Source organism: Apium graveolens, unplaced genomic scaffold (assembly GCF_009905375.1).
Source record: "Apium graveolens cultivar Ventura unplaced genomic scaffold, ASM990537v1 ctg2628, whole genome shotgun sequence".
In the NCBI taxonomy this organism is placed as follows: Eukaryota; Viridiplantae; Streptophyta; class Magnoliopsida; order Apiales; family Apiaceae; genus Apium; species Apium graveolens.
Genome location: NW_027417742.1, coordinates 124,612 through 142,863, shown reverse-complemented (window position 1 = coordinate 142,863; position 18,252 = coordinate 124,612). Strand labels below are relative to the sequence as shown.

Genomic DNA, 18,252 nt, shown 5'->3' with positions numbered 1-18,252 from the left:
AGAGGAGAGAAGACTATAAAAATGCAATTATTGTATTTTTTTATTGAATAAAAATAATAAGAAAGAAAATACAAGACATACCTAAAAATTTATATCTCAATATATAAAAGGCTTTATTATGAAACTTGTATGTGTTTAATCTCTTACATATTTTGTAGATTATAATTTTATTATCATTAGTATATCACTCACAAATGTATAATTAATATTTTAATATAAATCAGTTCTGTTACTTAGGCAGTCTCCAACAGTTTTGATTCAAAAATTCTAATTTGGATTATCAATTAATTTAAATTATGATCCAAATTTCTCACGAACTCCAACAACATAATCCAAATTTTAATTCAAATTATCTTTTACATATTATAATCATTGTTCTAAAAAAGGGAAATTGACATTATTCGGTAAATCAACTTTTCAATGATTAATCGGATAATCGATAGTTTAATTGGATTGATTAATTGAAACATTAATCGAATGTGTTTAATAAAGTATAAAAATAATTAATTTATTAAACTAAATATATTTAATTTAAGAAAAAAGTGCAGTGATTAATCGGAGCATAAAATCGAATCGGCTGAGTATATTGAAACGATTAACTAGTATAATACACAAATATAATATTAAACCATTTATTTTTAAATTTAATATTTAAGCATTATCAACTATTTATATCATATATAATAGATTTTTTAAATCAAAGTCAAAAAATTTCATATACGTAAAAATAATTAAAAATTACATGCTTAATTAATGAAAAACACATTCATGTCATTAATTAAGATATAAAATATTATTAACATTCATTAACTAATCACAAATCAAATTTTAATCTAATAAACTTAAATATATTAGTAAAAAACTTATTATTTCATATTAAACTAAGTTTGGATCAGTGAATAGTATTAAACCAAATTTAAATACTATTCACTAATTCAAATTTAGATAATTGTTGAAGAAAAATATGAAATAATCTTCCCCAAATTTAAATTTCTGGATCACAGTCCTTACATAGATCCTTAGATAGGTTTAAAGGTAAAAAAATGGAACCAAACCTAAAAATTTCATTTCTAAACTAGTCAAATTGTTACCAAACCAAACCATTCATAAATAGTAAAAATTAATTTGGACGGTGTCGGTTTTGGTCGATTTAGAGAATTTTTGCTCAATCATAATAATGTGCTGGGATGTTGTAGAAAGAAGAATATGTATTTAGATAAAATTATAATATCATTTTATAAATGTTCATTAATAAATTATAATTTTACTTGTTTATTAAAATCTTGTTTAAGTTATTAATACTAGATCATGGAAAAAGAAAAATATTTGCTCGAAATATTATATTGTAACCTAAAGTACATGATAGTTTGAAGGTACACTATAAATTAGAACAATTTTATGGGAAAAGTTTGATAAGAAATAGAAGAATATTTGTAGTATGAAAATGACGAGGAAAGAAGATAAATAAAAAGAACAACTTAAACAGCTGTAAACAACAAGTATATATATGACTACGAGGGCGAACAAAATCGTTTTCAGAGTAGCATGTGGATGAGGCAAGGCGTGGCTCATCAGTGTGCATGTCATGGCCCGACCCGATTCGTTATTTAATACACATTTTCTTAGTAATTTATTCTTTCTTTTTTTAAAATAAGCGTACTTGTATTAAATCAAATCATATGAAAATATATTTGATAAAAAACTGGGAGCAACACCTTCCCAATCTTGAAAGTCTGACATAGAACGAGACACTCTAGCTAACAAATAAGCGACTTCATTCGCAAACCTAGGTACAAAACATAATAGCACTTTTTCGAAGTGTTTAAATAGTTCAACACAATCAACAATTATAGAGTGAAAGTAAGATCGTCCTGGATTCCCATTACATGCTTCTGCCAACAATTTTGAGTCCGTCTCGAACACAGAACATTTAAATCCATGTTGTTTCACCCATGACAAAGCTTCTTTAAGACTCGAGCCTTCTGCTTCTCGCAGTGACCACGTTCCTCTTACCTGCTTGCACATTGCCCTTACAAATCCACCATTTTCATCTCGAATCACTGCGCCAATAACTATACTCATGAGATCAGTAAATGTAGCTGCATCTATATTGATCTTCAGCCAATTTTTTTGTGGTACTTGCCACTTCTGCATACTAGTTCCCGCTGCCTTTGAAATGCTCCTTGCACGTTCCAACTGGGCCACCTTCCAACTTGCCAGTAAGCTAATTGTTACATTCGTTAAACCAAACACAGACACTGCAACTTGATTCCATACCCACTTGTTACGCCGATTCCACATGCTCCAGCATATAAGTGCAAGAAATACACACTGTTCTTTTGATCCATTATTAAACAATCTCTTAAACTGTTCAAAAATATTCTCACCTGGTGAAGGTTTAATCCACTGAAACAAGCCTAAGGAATCCCATACCTCCTGTGCAAGCTGACATTCAAAGAGAATATGTTGAGCGGTTTCACTTTGTACTTTACACCAAGAGCACATACTATCGATACTCACCCTCTTTTCAATCAGTGTTGTGTTAGTTGGTAAGCAAAAATGACATGTCCTCAATAGGAAAAAACAAATCTTTCCAGGTAGCTCTAGGTTAAAATCACAGAATTAGCAGATTCAAAGTTCAAACCAAGTAATAAAACCAGGTTAACCCTTCTCTACTTCTCAAATGTTATGATATTATTGTATGACTCTTAACTTTCTAGATGTCCTTTGACCTTTAACCTTTACCCCATTAATTGACACAAACTCTTGCCTTTTCACTTCTCAAGTAACCTATGTTTTAGAAGCCTATAAAAGGCTTGCATGTACATTATCTTGTGATATGAATATACATGAAATCTTAAGTTCTTTCTTACTCTCTCTACTTTTATATTATATAACACGTTATTGGCACGAAAGCTAAGAAGATCTGTCATCAACCGGGTGTGGCAAAAAGAGAAGTTGATTTAGCATATTACAAGAGTTTCTTTATAACACAAGTACAAGGTGATCATTACTTCTGGTCTCTGCAAAATGTACCATTACTTACCATCTTTTGTAACACCATAGACTACTGATATATTTATGCAGGTTTGTAACTTTTATTTGTGAATTAGAATGATTGATTAACGAAAATGTACTTGCTAATTATTCCGTGTTATTTTATTTTGTGGCAATATAATATATTAGTATATATTCTTTTGCACTGGTGTATATTAAGGATATTGAGCACTAGTAATCAAATTATTTTAAAAGCAGTATCCTTCTATATTCTTAATGATAACATAATTCAGTACTCTTAATTACTTTGATCTCTTAAAAAAGAGAGAATAGATATATTATAGCCTTGTTACTCATGAGTTTTAAAGTCATCATGAAAATTTGAGGGCACATGTAATATGTCTTCTTGATGTAATTTTCGGTTAATAACAAGTGGGGGTTGTTCCTTGCTATAAGGACGTAAACTTTCGTATTTGGATCTAAGACATTTCCTTAGTGAAATCCATGTAGAAATAAGAGCAAGAATGCTTATTTGTATAAGAGTTGTTTCGGTTTTAGCTGAGAAACATAGTGTGAAATTTATGCAATGTTCAGGACCTGAGGCCAGAGGTTCAGGGCCTGGTGATGTGCTGAAATAAGTTTCTGCAATGTTCAGGGCCTGAGGTTGGAAGCTCAGGACCTGATGGTATGCTGAAAACGTTTCTGCAATGTTCAGGGCCTGAGGTTGGAAGCTCATGACCTGATGGTATGCTGAAAATGTTTCTGCAATGTTCAGGGCCTGAGACTAGGTGTTCAGGTCCTGAGGTGCTGAAAAGTTTCGATTTATTTAGGGTCTGAGGCTTATGCTCAGGGCCTGAACTGGAAGCCAATTGCTAAAACTATATTAACATGTTTTGTATAAATAAGTATAGTATATATTTGAGTGTGGATTGCTTGTTTTCTTTGATCGTATTATGTGCAAGGTATATTTGCTAATTTTATAGACTTATACATGTTTTTTGGATAATTAATAAAATTTTATTAGTGATAATGTCGAATCTTCAAAACTCGAGTTTATTATACATGTGAAATATGAAATTTTGGCGATCTCTTAAATTAAGATATATCATTAACTTGATATTAATATGTATCATCCTTTCTTTTTAGTAATCAAAATGTCGAATCTTACAAAGTTTGAATTCAACGCACTTCAGGTCACCGGAAAAAATTATTCGACATGGTTTCTTGATGCTGAAATACATCTTAGTGCAATGGGCCTCAATGACACTATAAAAGAGGGAAATGAAACCTCCGAACAAGATAAGGCAAAAGTCATGATATTTCTTCACCACCACCTTGATGAAGGATTGAAAACTGAATATTTGACTATTAAAGATCCATCAACACTTTGGAAGGATCTCAAAGAATGATATGACCACCAAAAAACGGTGATACTTCCTAAAGCTCGCTATGATTGGCTACACTTGCGATTGTAAGATTATAAAAGTGTGAGCGAGTATAACTCTGCCACGTTTAAAATTACATCTCAATTAAAATTATGTGGCGAGAATATCACCGATAATGATATGTTGGAAAAAACATATTCCACTTTCCATGCCAATAATATGCTCTTGTAGTAACAATATCGTGAACGTGGATTCACGAAATATTCTGAGCTGATTTCTGTTTTGCTTCTTGCTGAACAAAATAATGAACTTTTGCAAAAAAATCATCAAGCACGTCCAACTGGCTCAACACCATTTCCTGAAGTGAATGCGGTGACTAATAATGAATATAGAGATAATAAATCATTTGGACGTGGACGTGGGCATAGATATGGTCATGGACATGGGCGTGGACGTGGGCATGGACGTGCCCGTGGTCATGGTTTTGTGCATGGTAGAGGCCGTAATCAACAGATCCCCCCAACTTTAAAAGGAAGCCTTACTACCAGAAACAGACAATAAATGAGGAGAAATCCGAGGGTAGTACGATGGCTAAAAGGGGTGAAAGTACTTGTAGTCGATGTGGAATGAAAGGTCACTGGAGAAGTACATGTCGTACCTCCAAGCACTTTGCTGACCTATATCAAGCATCTTTAAAGAATGTTGAAACTAATTTCACCGAACAGAGTGATCCTTTGGGGATTGCCCATCTTGAAGCACATCTTGGAAGTAATGATCAAGTTGATCATTCGGCCTTTACTCACATGGAACTTGGTGATATCTTTGAAGATGTTGATGTGAATATGCCTAAATTTGGTGGTGATGAGCCTAAGAATAACTAAACAAGGCCTTACATTGCTTGTTGAATTTTTCTTTATTTGGATTGTCGATTTTAACTTTTGAACTATGATAATCATCCTTATTAGTTGCTTATATATTTTTTTTTTCATTAATGAAGTACTTGAGATGTTCTACCTCTACTTCTAATTTTATTTAATTTTTCGTGAAGAAATATGGCCAGCAGCCTCTCATCATGTGTTATAAAAAATGAGGCATCTTTTTGTTTGGCGGATAGTGGAACAACACATACAATTTTGAAAAATAAAGCATATTTTTCGCATCTAACATTAGCCAAAGCTAATGTAAATACAATATCGGGTGCATCAGATATAATTGAAGGCTCCGGAAGAGCAAGTATAGTGCTACCCAACGGTACACGTTTATTGATTGAAAATGCAATGTTTTCCACCCAATCAAAAAAAAATCTTTTGAGCTTTAAAGATATACGCCACAATGGCTATCATATTGAGACGACAAATGAACGTGATAATGAATATTTATGTATCACGACTATAGTCTCAGGGAGGAAACATGTGATAGAAAAACTCCCATCATATAATTCTGGATTATATTATACTTTCATAAATCCAGTTGAATCACACATGACTATTAATACAAGATCTGTTGACCAGACAAATTTCACTATATGGAATGATCGTTTAGGCCATCCGGGTTCAACAATGATGCGAAGAATTATTGAAAATTCAAATGGACATCCACTCAAAAACAAAATTGTTCCATTATCCAAAAATTTTTCATGTGTTGCTTGTATTCAAGGAAAATTGATAACAAAACCATCTCCTGTGAAAGTTGCCATCGAATGCCCAAAATTTTTGGAGCGAATTCAAGGAGATATATGTGGACCAATTACCCCATCTAGTGGGCCATTTCAGTACTTTATGGTACTCATTGATGCATCAACAAGATGGTCAAATGTTAGTTTATTGTCCACTCGTAATGTGGCTTTTGCCCGACTCCTTGCTCAAATAATTCGATTACGAGCACAATTTCTTGATCATAATATAAAGAAAATTAGATTGGATAATGCAAGGGAATTTACATCCCAATTGTAATATCTCATATTTTCAAATATTATTATTATTATTTGGAATTGTTTATGTGATTTTATGTGAATTTTAGTAAATTATATGATAATTGGAATTGATGTTTGGATGTTTATATGTGATATTATTTGAGTATTTGAATTTTATATGTCCAGAATAAAATATGGATAATTGTTAAATTTTTCTGGTAATTTTTGGATTGTTATATGATTTATAATGATTTATAAATTTATTAATTATTTACTGAGTAATTACAAAACTGTTTTATAAAGTCGGGAATCGTCCGACTTCAACTGTTTTTGTATTTTTATAACCCGAAACTCTTCCGAAAACTCCTTCATAACCTAATCCGGTAATTCCGGACATTTTTCGTGTTTTGACTTTTCCGATCCGGATTACGGTTTTGACCCGTGCGCGGCCCGATGCAAGATTTTTCGGTACGATAACCATTTTGATAAATCAACAAAACCCGTATTTTCGAGAGACGAGATATTTTTACATTATTCTCGTATACGGTGTTTTATGAAAAGCTCGGTTTTGATAATTATCCAAATCTGATATTAAATTGTGTCATTTTTATAGTTACTTAGCGGCTAAGTAATCTGATGTTGTTTACAATCGATTTATACTATTATTGTGTTCATTCTATTGCTAAATCGATGGGAAGCGAGTTGGCTGGAATTGGAGCTTGTTTTGTCGGTTTCAATGGAGTTCAGACCGGAATCGTTGATTCCGGTGGTAGCTGTTGCTGCGAGTTTGTTTTCTGAACTTCCAAGTTGATTTAGGATATGCTAAGACTGCAAACCAACTTTGAACAGGTTGTTTGGGTGTATATTTGAGTTCGCCGGAATCCGGGGTGTCGCCGGATTCTGCAGAAAATCTGATGGTGTTCTTGATTCTTCACGACCCAGTTCCGACCCGTTTGACTGTTGTCCTCGACCCGGTTTCGATCCATTTGCGCCAAATTAGTTTTCTAAAAATATGTTTCTGGATTTTCTTTTTACAAATAATTCAAAAATCCTATATTTAATTTCTAAAAATTCATTTTTATTTTGAAAATCATTATTTTAATTCTGAAAATTTATTATAATGCAAAAATAAATCCAAATTATTTAGTTAATTAATTTTAGTTGATAATTAATTATTTAATTAGTCAATTAATTTAAATATTTATTGATTAATTAATTTAATTAGTTATTAATTAATTTTAATTGACTATTTAATTAGATTTAATTATTTATTCTTGATTTAAAAATTCCGAAAAATAGTTCCGAGCTTTAAAATATTATTTTAAATTATTTTCCAGGCTCAATAATTTTTATAAAATTATTTCCGGGTGTTCGATCCCTATTATTTAATTATTAAATGATTCAGAGACTCGTTTTAATTTCGAAAAATGTTCAAAAATTTATAATAAATAAACCGTTCGTCCGTTTAATACGAAACGAACGCGTACAGACTTAGAAAAATATTCCGCTTTCAATAAAAATATTTTCGAGACCCAAATCCTTTTGTTTCGAAAGGTCGCTTGTTTTACAAGTCATTCTAAGTCAATTATTGATCGATAAATCATATTTTGACCCGATTTCAGTTTTAAACGTACCAAGTCGAACCTTTTGACGAACCGAGGCGCGTGTTATATGAATTATGTGATACGTGAGTTATGTGATTACGTGTTATGTGAATTATGTGCATATGTGGATCAAGAGTCATGTGTTTGTCTTTTATTTTTATTTGTGGGCTTTCGTATGGGTAGACGACAAAGTATTGACGCGCAGTTCGTTAAGTGATTATCGTTTAGGCGATTAAAGTTATATCTTTTAATTATAGATGTGGATCATTCAAGTTGATCAGGACAAGACGTTGGATAAAGAATGAGATGAAATGGTATTGGGTATCTGACTTCTAGCAATCACAGGAGCAGCATATGAGTAAATTGTTGAAATGAATAGATGCGTCTTTACGAGTGTGACTAACTGCTAAATCCTAAAGGCAAGTATCCATATCATCACTTATTGTTCAAATGATAATTATTTTAAATTTTCTTATGCAAGTATTGCTTTCCCTATTCTCAGCTCTGGATAGATAAATGTTTTACATATCACTGAAATAAATGATTCTGTTTATGCAATTACTTATATGCTATTCTATGTTCAGAATAGTCAAGTATTTTACTTATCCAACTATCGGATTTATAAATGTTTTGGATTTTGAGAAAGATGACGTTGTTTTGGTTTTGCTGCCCAAGTAAATGAGCGAATAAAAGTTATAAGGGTGTCGAGTATTATGACCCCTTTCAATAAAATATTTTTAAGATTGGATGGTTGGGTAAGAGGCTGTGGCGGCGGTCCAGCGTGAGCTATGTGTTATACGGGATATAACACCTTGCTAGGACGATATGTGCCTTGGGTACCCCTTTGTTTAGTTGGATATGCTTCGACATACCGGTGTTGCTCCGCGGCTGATCACCGGCGGCAACACACCGTCGTTCGAGGATTCCAATCTAAATTATTATTATATTACTTTTGATAATCTTATAAGGAAATGATTTATCAACTTTTTTGGTTTTGAATAAAGGTGGAATACAGTTTTAATTCGGTTGCTGATTGGTGTTGATATTTAAGTTGTTGTTAAATATCAAAGGTGGTATTAATGCAGATGATTGATATTGATATTTAGGTTGTTGTTAAATATCAAAGGTGGTATTAATGCAGATGATTGATGTTGACTTCCGTATTTTAGCGCGGGTAGGTTGTGAGCATCAAAGTTCGTATTGATATCTAATTTGATATAACATCAAAATGAGTATTAATATCAAGAGTTCAGTTTTGAGTAAAGTTTATGATTCAATCCATAATCATTGTTTCTTAGTATTGTTGTTTACGATATTTCCGTAAACACTCTTTTACGAGTTTGATTCTCGTCAAGATTCAAAGTATTGCTAAGCATTTCGCTCGAAAATATAAAAAGGGTTTTGAATACAATTAAGAAATCAATTCTGGGGTTCCCCAACTAAAATTTTCTGTTTCAGCAATTATGATTTTAAAATGTTCTGCGCTATTGCAGATGTCGGTTTTATATCAAAACAACCCTATATATGCTATAATGATCTTGCTGAGCATTTCTTTCGCTCATACTTGCCTGTTTTTAAATTTAACCTCCAGTGAGGATTAATTTGCTGTTTAACCGCGTAATTCGAGGAAGCAAAGAAGAAGCTTTTGAAAGATGGTTGGTCTAGGGTTTGCGGACTAGTATAAGTTTTATTGTATAAAGTTGTTTATATTATATTATATTATATTATAGTTGTATATTTTAATTAGGCCTAGTATACTTTTTTTCGAAGTTATACTAGGGGGTTTAGCTTTGAGATTGAGAATTGTTGAAAAGAGTTTCAAAAGAAAGTGAAAAATTTATTTGTGGAATTTGGATATCTTGTTTCTAGAACTGTAACCTTAAAAGATCTTGGATTATTTTGGGGTCATAAATGATAAATATCTTCCGCTGGCATTTGTTTATTAAATAAACAGGTTAATTTGGATTGAAGTTTTATAGTGACGACCAAATCCCCTGACCCCGGATTTGGGGGCGTTACAGGTTGGTATCAGAGCTGAGGTTATAGTAAACTAGAAACGAGAGTGTGTAGGAGTGTGTATAGCTATGTGAGGACGTTTGAGCTCATATCGAGTTCCTGTTGGACTATTGGATATAGTACCAACGAATAAGTTAAGATAGGCACATTCGTTTGAGATGGTTGTGTTTAGCTTGATAAAACTCTGGGCGCTTGCAAACTTCTATTGTGGAATCTTCCGAGGCTACTACAATTCGACGACGATGAAGATTATCGATATCCGTGGAACATGAAAAAGTGTCTAGAATCAGATGACGAGTCAACAGAAGAGTTCAAATAGAAGATAATTATTAAGACTTTTGCAATATCTTCTCTTTCTATAATATCTTTTGACCTCTCTCAAAAGCGGTATTTGTTAGAGGATATATTCCTTAACACTCGTTTTCAATCTTACCTGTGTTTTAAATGTTCCAGAGACTGTCATGAAACCTATTTTTCAGGTTTTGATAGCTCTGCCGAATTATGATAATTTAACTTCCACTTTTCTTATATGGTGGATAGTGTCTTGGTGATGCGACACCATTTGTTCATTTTGTGCCAGAAATTTTGTTCTCTGGATTTCATTTCCTTCAGAAATATCATCTTTGAAATCTTTTAGTTTTATTCATTTGATTTTGAATTCCTTTCATATTCTTTTATTCTGACTGAGATGAACAACCCTATCTATAGGGGACACAAGGTATACCTGTCTGTGTGATAGGAGTTGGATGGGACGCCATCACTTGTGTGTGTTGTGACTATAAGAAGGTTAATAACCTTTAGTAGTGTCTAATTTGGACACGCAATACCAAGTTCATTTGATCATATTGATCTCTCAGTTATTCTCTTATTACAATAATACTTTTTCACAATTTCAGATTTTGGTCCTGTTATGATATCAAATTCTTTTCTTTTTGGAATTTCATGATTTTATCATCTCAATTAGTCAAAGGTATGCCAATCAGGTTAAGATGAGTTATCTTGGTCAAGTCAAAGCAGAGTTATGTGATGGGATTACCAAGAGCAACAGTGGACTGCGATGTGGTTATAATATCAGTGGCTTACAACGAAGTCAATTTATTTCTTTACTTCTCTCTCTATCTATCTCTTTTTCTTTTTCTTTCCCTCTATCTTTCTTTCTATTCTTCTTTCTCGCAATCTGTAAAAGCGATTCTATTGAGGAATTGGTCAAAGGATGTGGATGAAATAGTGGTGCGGAATGAAGTTATACAAGGAATCTAGGTTTAGTTGAAAATTTTGAGAAGAGTTGCGTGTGCAAGATTGAAAAGTTGGCTAGAAGATCCCTAGTGCTCTCTTCTGCTGATTCCGAGGACGGAATCCTTATAAGGGGGGTAGATTATAATATCTCATATTTTTAAATATTATTATTATTATTTGGAATTGTTTATGTGATTTTATGTGAATTTTAGTAAATTATATGATAATTGGAATTGATGTTTGGGTGTTTATATGTGATATTATTTGAGTATTTGAATTTTTATATGTCCAGAATAAAATATGGATAATGGTGAAATTTTTCTGGTAATTTTTGGATTGTTATATGATTTATAATGATTTATAAATTTATTAATTATTTTCTGAGTAATTATAAAATTGTTTAATAAAGCCGGGAATCGTCCGACTTCAACTGTTTTTGCATTTTTATAACTCAAAACTCTTCCAAAAACTTTTTTCTAACCTAATCTGGTAATTCCAGACATTTTCCGTATTTTGACTTTTTCGATCCGGATTACGGTTTGACCCGTGCGCGGCCCGACGCAAGATTTTTGGTACGATAACCATTTCGATAAATCAACAAAACCCGTATTCTCGAGAGACGGGATATTTTTACATTTCGTATACGGTGTTTTATGAAAAGCTCGGTTTTGATAATTATCCAAATCTGATATTAAATTGTATCGTTTTTATAGTTACTTAGCGGCTAAATAATCTATTTTTGGATCGTTTTGTAGTTACTTAGCGGCTAAGCAACTAATGTATCGATCCAAAATGATCCAGAACGAATCAATATTCCGTAAATATAAATAGCATATTTCTTATTTCATTTTATTCGTTTATTCATTTACAACCAGTAAAAATACAGTAAATACAGAGAAAAACCCTAGAAACCGATAAGTTCCTGAGAATCAATCGTACAAACGAAGGCGTTATGGAACTCCGATTCGGGCGTGTAATATATCAAAACGAAGCTCTCGAAATCTTCTTTCTGAATCAATCATCATTTTTTACCCAGAAATTAAGGCAATTTTCTTATTAAATTATTTTAATTCGAATTATTTAGGGAATGAAATATGAATTTTTGCAGACATGATTATTTGAGTATTTTGACGATTCCATGTTGTAGAACATATTTTTCTGGTCAATTTCATATATTATACTTCAAAAATATAGTTCATTAACGTATAGTAATTAAGGTTTGATTTTCTAAAAATTCTTTGAAAAAATGTTCTTGGTGTTCTTGAGGATCAAACGATCATTTGAGGGTGATGCATATTTCAGAATTCGAAGTATGAGTAACCAAAATGCTCAGATTTTCATGCTCTTTCTGTTTATGCCATCAAATCATTCAAACGATGGGTAATTTATTAATTTCGTAATTTAGGGTTTATACCCGAATTTGGGGCTTTTTGATTAAGCAATATTTGACTTATTTTGATGGGTTGTATAGCTTTATGTTGTTTACAATCAATTTATACTATTATTGTGTTCATTCTATTGCTAAATCGATGGGAAGCGAGTTGGCCGAAATTGGAGCTTGTTTGGTCGGTTTCAATGGAGTTCAGACCGGAATCGTTGATTCCTGTGGTAGCTGTTGCTGCGAGTTTGTTTTCTGAACTTCCGAGTTGATTTATGATATGCTAAGACTACAACCCCACTTTGAACAGGTTGTTTGGGTGTATATTTGGGTTCGCCGGAATCCGGGATGTCGCCGGATTCTGCAGAAAATCCGGTGGTGTTCTTGATTCTTGACGACCCGGTTCCGACCCGTTTGACAGTTGTCCTCGACCCGGTTTCGATCCATTTGCGCCAAATTAGTTTTCTAAAAATATGTTTTTGGATTTTCTTTTTACAAATAATTCAAAAATCCTATTTTTAATTTCTAAAAATTCATTTTTATTTTGAAAATCATTATTTTAATTCTGAAAATTTATTTTAATGCAAAAATAAATCCAAATTATTTAGTTAATTAATTTTAGTTGATAATTAATTATTTAATTAGTCAATTAATTTAAATATTTGTTGATTAATTAATTTAATTAGTTATTAATTAATTTTAATTGATTATTTAATTAGATTTAATTAATTATTCTTGATTTAAAAATTTTGAAAAATAGTTTCAAGTTTTAAAATATTATTTTAAATTATTTTCCAGGCTCGATAATTTTTATAAAATTATTTTTGGGTGTTCGAGCCCTATTATTTAATTATTAAATGATTCGGAGACCCGTTTTAATTCTGAAAAATATTCATAAATTTATAATAAATCAACCGTTCGTCCGTTTAATACGAAACGAACGCGTACAGACTCAGAAAAATATTCTGCTTTCAATAAAAATACTTTCGAGACGTAAATCCTTTTGTTTCGAAAGGTCGCTTGTTTTACAAGTCATTCTGAGTCAATTATTGATCGATAAATCATATTTTGACCCGATTTCAGTTTTAAACGTACCAAGTCGAACCTTTTGACGAACCGAGGCGTGTGTAATATGAATTATGTGATACGTGAGTTATGTGTTTACATGTTATGTGAATTATGTGCATATGTGGATGAAGAGTCATGTGTTTGTTTGTTATATTTATGTGTGGGCTATCGTATGGGTAGACGATAAGGTATTGATGCGCAGTTCGTTAAGTGATTATCGTTTAGGCGATTAAAGTTATATTTTTTAATTATAGATGCGGATCATTCGAGTTGATCAGGACAAGACGTTGGATAAAGAATGAGATGGAATGGTTTTGGGTATCTGCCTTCTAGCAATCGCAGGAGCAACATATCAATAAAGTGTTGAAAAGAATAGATGCGTCTTTGTGAGTGTGACTAACTGCTAAATCCCAAAGGCAAGTATCCATATCATCACTTATTGTTCAAGTGATATTTATTTTAAATCTTCTTATGCAAGTATTGCTTTCCCTATTCTCAGTTCTGGATAGATAAATATTTTACATATCACTGAAATAAATGATTCTGTTTATGCAAGTACTTATATGCTATTCTATGTTTAGAATAGTCAAGTGTTTTACTTATCCAACTATCGGATTTATAAATATTTTGGATTTTGAGAAAGATGACGTTGTTTTGGTTTTGCTGCCCAAGTAAATAGGTGAATAAAAGTTTATAAGGGTGTCGAGTATTGTGACCCCTTTTAATAAAATGTTTTTAAGATTGGATGGTTGCGTAAGAGGCCGTGACGTTGGTCCAGCATGAGCTATGTGTTATACGGGATATAACACCTTGCTAGGCCGATGTGTGCCTTGGGTACCCCTTTGTTTAGTTGGATATGCTTCGGCATACCGGTGTTGCTCCGTGGCTGATCACCGGCGGCAACACACCGTCATTCGAGGATTTCAATCTAAATTATTATTATATTGCTTTTGATAATCTTATAAGGAAATGATTTATCAACTGTTTTGGTTTTGAATAAAGGTGGAATACAGTTTTAATTCGGTTGCTGATTGATGTTGATATTTAAGTTGTTGTTAAATATTAAAGGTGGTATTAATGCAGATGATTGATGTTGACTTCCCTATTTTAGCGCGGGTAGGTTGTGAGCATCAAAGTTCGTATTGATATCTAATTTGATATAACATCAAAATGAGTATTAATATCAAGAGTCCAGTTTTGAGTAAAGTTTATGATTCAATCCATAATCATTGTTTCTTATTATTGTTGTTTACGATATTTCCGTAAACACTGTTTTACGAGTTTGATTCTCGTTAAGATTCAAAGTATTGCTGAAGCATTTCGCTCGAAAATATAAAAAGGGTTTTGAATACAATTAAGGAATCAATTCTGGGGTTCCCCAACTAAAATTTTATGTTTCAGCAATTATGATTTTAAAATGTTCTGCGCTATTGCAGATGTCGGTTTTATATCAAAATGACCCTATATATGTTATAATGATCTTGCTGAGCATTTCTTTCGCTCATACTTGCCTCTTTTTAAATTTAACCTCCAGTGAGGATTAGCTTGCTGTTTAACCGCGTAATTCGAGGAAGCAAAGAAGAAGCTTTTGGAAGATGGTTGGTCTAGGGTTTACGGACTAGTGTAAGTTTTATTGTATAAATTTGTTTATATTATATTATATTATATTATAGTTGTATATTTTAATTGGGCCTAGTATATTTCTTTTCGAAGTTATACTAGGGGGTTTAGCTTTGAGATTGAGAATTATTGAAAAGAGTTTCAAAAGAAAGTGAAAAATTTATTTGTGGAATTTGGATATCTTGTTTGTAGAATTGTAACCTTAAAAGATCTTGGATTAGTTTGGGGTCATAAATGATAAATATCTTCCGCTGGCATTTGTTTATTAATTAAACAGGTTAATTTGCATTGAAGTTTTATAGTGACGACCAAATTCTCTGACCCCGGATTTGGGGGCGTTACACCAATCTTTTAAAGATTCTTGTATGTCTATTGGGATTGAAGTGGAGCGTTCCATTGCCCACACACACACTCAAAATGGTCTTGCTGAGTCTTTCATTAAAAGGCTACAACTAATTGCGAGACCATTACTTATGAGAACAAATTTACCAACTACAGTATGGGGACATGCAATATTACATGCGGCTTCTTTAGTCTGGTTAAGACCGACTTATTATCATAAATATTCCCCAATGCAACTGGTAGATGGTCAAGAACCAAATATCTCTTACTTGAAAATTTTTGGGTGTGCAGTTTATGTTCCAATATCCCCTCCCCAAAGAAAAAAAATGGGACCCCAAAGAAGATTAGGGGTATATATTGGATTTGATTCTCCCTCAATTATTAAATATTTGGAGCCCAAGACTAGTGATTTATTCACGACAAGATTTGCCGATTGTCAATTTGATGAGACAGTTTTTCCTGCATTAGGGGGAGATAAGACAAAATTTGAAAAAGAAAAGCAAGAAATTTTGTGGAATGCAGTATCCCTGTCTCATTATGATCCTCGAACAAATCAATGTGAACTTGAAGTTTAAAAGATTATCCACCTACAAGAAGTCGCAAATAGATTACCTGATGCATTTACTGATGTCAAGAATTGATAAAGTCACATATACCAACTGTTAATGTTCCTTGTAAGATTAAACTTCCTGAATAAGATAATAAAATCATGCTAGTAAATGAGTCTAAAGCACGCCAGAAACGTGGCAGACCTATTGGATCCAAGGATAAAACTCCAAGAATAACAAGGAAACTTGATAAAAAAGTTGGAACATCAAATGACATCATAAATTTGATCACTGAAGAGACGTCTTCCAAGGATGAGCAAACACCCGAAATTGTTTATAAAGAAGAGATCTCGATAAATTATATCATTTCAGGAAAGAGGTGGAACTGAAAAGAAATTGTCATGGATGATATATTTGCATATGCAGCTGCACTTGACATTTCTGAGGAAATCGAGGATCATGAGCCTAGATCGATCTATGAATGTAAAAGAAGAAATGACTGGCCAAAATAGAAAGAATCTATTGAAGCAGAATTGAAATCACTTGAAAAACGCCAAGTTTTTGGACCTATTGTCCAAACACCCGCAGGTGTAAAACCCGTTGGATATAGATGGGTATTTGTACATAAAAGAAATAAGAAAAATGAAATTGTGAGATACAAGGCACGCCTTATTGCTCAAGGCTTCTCACAAAGACCGGGAATCGATTAAGAAGAAACTTATTCCCCGGTAATAGATGCAACAATATTCAGATTTTTAATAAGTTTATCAATTCTAGAAGGGCTCCGGATGAATTTAATTGATGTTGTGACTGCCTGCTTGTATGGGTCACTCGATAGTGACATTTACATGAAGATCCCTGATGGATTAAAAAAGCCTGAAGCATATAGTTCAAGACCACGCGAGATTTACTCAATTAAATTACAAAGATCATTATACGGATTGAAACAATCGGGTCGTATATGGTATAATTATCTCAGTGAATATATTTGGAAAGATGGATATACTAATAATATAATATATTTATGTGTTTTTATTAAAAGGACAAAATTGGGGTTTACTATAATTGTTGTCTATGTTGATGATTTAAACATCATTGGAACTCTAGATGAACTCCATGAGATGATTGGATATTTGAAAAGAGAGTTTGAAATGAAGGATTTGGGTAAAACAAAACTCTTCCTTGGTTTTCAAGTCAAACATTTATATAAAGGAATCTTTATCCACCGGTCTTCATATATTGAAAAGATTCTTAAACGGTTTCTTATGGATAAAGCATATCCAGTGAGTACACCTATGGTTGTACGTTCACTAGAAAAGAACAAGGATCCATTCCGTCCAAGAGAAAAGGGAGAAGAACTTCTTGGTCCAGAAGTACCATATCTTAGTGCCATTAGTGCACTAATGTATCTTGCCAATTGTACACGTCCTGATATTACATTTTCTGTTAACCTTTTGGCAAGACATAGTTCTGCTCCAACTCGAAGGCATTGGACTGGTGTGAAACAAATATTTAGATATCTTCGAGGAACAATGGATATGGGTTTATTTTATTCTAAAGACTCAAAATTAGAATTAGTTGGTTATGGAGATGCAGGATATCGGTCTGATCCACACAAAGGAAGATCACAAACAGGTTATATATTCACATATGGTGAGACTGCAATATCTTGGCGCTCAACAAAATAGACTCTTGCAGCAACTTCTTCAAATCATGCTGAATTATTGGCCCTTCATGAAGCAAGTCGAGAATGTGTATGACTGAGGTCTCTTGTTCACCATATTCGAGATTCATGTGGTCTTTCAGTCAACAAAAGAATTCCTACCACTTTGTATGAAGACAATGAAGCTTGCATCATTCAGACACGTGGAGGCTACATTAAAGGAGATCGGACAAAGCACATTGATCCAAAATTCTTCTTCACCCATCAACTTCAGCAAATGGGAGAAATTGATGTTTGTTAGATTGGTTCATGTGAAAATCCAGCAGATTTGTTTACAAAATCACTTCCTACATCTTCGTTCGAGAAATTTGTGCACAAAATTAGAATGCGCATACTTCGAGATCTATGTTGATATTCATAGTCATGCCAAAATGAGGGGGATATATAATACACTTGTTGTTACACGAGCAACACATGTACTCT

General features: G+C 32.7%; 2 protein-coding genes across 2 annotated transcripts; one reads left to right on the top strand and one right to left on the bottom strand.

The window, feature by feature from the left end:
- Positions 1-1,665: 1,665 nt before the first annotated feature.
- LOC141700630 (uncharacterized) lies at positions 1,666-2,505 on the bottom strand. The gene has a single exon (XM_074504337.1). The coding sequence runs from the start codon at positions 2,503-2,505 to the stop codon at positions 1,666-1,668; it is 840 nt and encodes a 279-aa protein (XP_074360438.1).
- A 14,896-nt stretch (positions 2,506-17,401) lies between these two features.
- On the top strand, positions 17,402-17,794 carry LOC141700629 (secreted RxLR effector protein 161-like). The gene has a single exon (XM_074504336.1). It carries the CDS (start codon positions 17,402-17,404, stop codon positions 17,792-17,794), a length of 393 nt encoding a protein of 130 aa, XP_074360437.1.
- Positions 17,795-18,252: the final 458 nt, after the last annotated feature.

Excerpts from the sequence above, each read along its gene's own strand:
- LOC141700630 (XM_074504337.1), bottom strand. The coding sequence starts at position 2,505 with ATGTGCTCTTGGTGTAAAGTACAAAGTGAAACCGCTCAACATATTCTC.
- LOC141700629 (XM_074504336.1), top strand. The coding sequence starts at position 17,402 with ATGGTTGTACGTTCACTAGAAAAGAACAAGGATCCATTCCGTCCAAGA.